The sequence below is a fragment of the Austrofundulus limnaeus genome, unplaced genomic scaffold, assembly GCF_001266775.1.
Source record: "Austrofundulus limnaeus strain Quisiro unplaced genomic scaffold, Austrofundulus_limnaeus-1.0 Scaffold4, whole genome shotgun sequence".
In the NCBI taxonomy this organism is placed as follows: domain Eukaryota; kingdom Metazoa; phylum Chordata; class Actinopteri; order Cyprinodontiformes; family Rivulidae; genus Austrofundulus; species Austrofundulus limnaeus.
Window position 1 is genome coordinate 1,936,229 of NW_013952406.1, and position 1,877 is coordinate 1,938,105.

General features: G+C 38.8%; 1 protein-coding gene across 2 annotated transcripts in view; it reads right to left on the reverse strand.

The window, feature by feature from the left end:
- Positions 1-1,877, reverse strand: part of LOC106527914 (cytosolic 5'-nucleotidase 3) — a 4,419-nt gene that overhangs the window by 939 nt on the left and 1,603 nt on the right. For both annotated transcript variants that reach the window (XM_014022942.1, XM_014022934.1), the window contains exons 5-8: positions 1,102-1,187; positions 924-1,013; positions 675-837; positions 391-591 (exon numbers count right to left, since the gene is read on the reverse strand). In XM_014022942.1, the coding sequence (XP_013878396.1) occupies positions 391-591; positions 675-837; positions 924-1,013; positions 1,102-1,187 (540 nt within the window). The remainder of the gene's footprint in view (positions 1-390; positions 592-674; positions 838-923; positions 1,014-1,101; positions 1,188-1,877) is intronic.

Here is a 1,877-nt window from a genome sequence, read left to right on the forward strand (position 1 = left end):
GCCGACTTTATTCTTAGAATGCCGACTTTATTCATAGAATTCTGACTTTATTCATAGAATTCTGACTTTATTCTTGGAATTCTGACTTTATTCATAGAATTCTGACTTTATTCTTGGAATTCTGACTTTATTCTTGGAATTATGGCTTTTACTCAAATGATTTTTTTGTTTAATTAGGAAAGTCAAGTCACAATTCTGTTTTTTTCCTAAGAAATTTTCACTAACTTTTTTTCATAMTTGAGAAAAAGTCGCAATTTAGACCTTTTTCAGAATTCTCTTTTTTTCCCTCTGAATTCTGGCATTTTTCTTTGAGACTAAAGTCAGAACTCATGAAAAAAAAATCATATTTTTTGCTCTGTGGCTGTAATCCTCTTCCGTACTTTAGCTTACCTTGTCATTAAGAAAGCCGATCTTGAGGATGTTCTGCATATCCTGAACTCCATCAGCCATGTTCAGATCTCCGATGGAGTCTCCGAGCAGCAGCACGTTGGGGCGCGTCCGTAACTCCTGGAAGTGGCCGGTGTTCAGCAGCGCGCCTTCCCTTTTATTGTAGACGTGAATCAACTCTCCCTTGAAAGCCCTCAACGTGCCCTGTCCAAACACACGAAGCCTAATTACCCATCAAACCCCAGCTCTTGTCAGGAAGTTAGAATAGGTGGAGTGTGGCGACTCACAGACTCATCAAAGTCCATGTAGTTGGAGAAGATTTTGACGTTGGAGAGGAAGACGTTAAAGTGTCGAATCACCTCTTCCAGGATGTCTCCGATTCCAGCAGAGAAGATGAGCAGAGGGACGTCGTGCTTATGCAGGTGGTTGAAGAAGAACTCGTAGCCGTCCCTGTTCAACCATCCAAACAGAAGGTTCCCGCGTCACAAACTGCTCCCAGTAACCCAACACCTGTTCTACCTGTGAGACGTTCTGACCTCAGCCTGGCTTCAGACTCGTGCACCGCCTCGGCCAACTGGTCTTTCCTGACTTTCTGCTCCACCAGGAGGTCGTGAGCTTTGGTCCACCTGTGACATAAACACATAAACACCTCCTAAAATACTGAGCTCAAAAGCAACACCAGATCAACTCTGCGTAATTTAGGCTAACACCCACCACTCCACCATTAGAGGCAGCTTCTCTTCCACAGACAGTGAGGTGTCGATCTCTATGGGATAATAGGTCTTAAGGAGGTCGGCTAGCTGAGGAACACAGAGAAAACCAATGATAATTACCTGATCAGAGAAGCCTTTAATGGAAAACATGTTGTTAACATGTAAAACAGTAATTTTAAAACAAGTTGTAAACCACAGGTACAAAAACTATAACTAAAATCAAACAAAATGGGAATCATTCAAATTGACTCTTTTTTTACATTTGTAAAAGAACCTGTTTGCATTTCTCATTTTGACCACTAGATGGCAGACAGAACCAATGAAATACAATTTAAAAAATATGCAAATAAAACAAGAAAATTGAATGGTTGAAAACTGGCAGGTCAGACTTATTTTTTTTTACGCCACTTCAGTAGAAAACAGAACTTAATATTAGTTTCTTCGTCATCAGTGAGTGACTTTTTAAAATTTTATTTTATTTATTWATTTTTTTTTAGAAAAGACAAGAAAAAGAAAGAGAAGAAAAAGGAGAAATGTAATGTGGAAGATTAAAAGAGAGATTAGATATGTGAAATATAAACCAAGAAAACACAAGACAACACACCCGACATCTGTCTGCACACCTGTAAAAATGGAGAAAACAGAAACACAGCAACAAATAACATGTGCATAATAATTATAATTATTATACTGTATATATATATGTGTGTGTGTGTGTGTGTGTGTGCCCACTAGGGCTGCCACAAACGATTATTTTAATAATCGATTAATCACCGA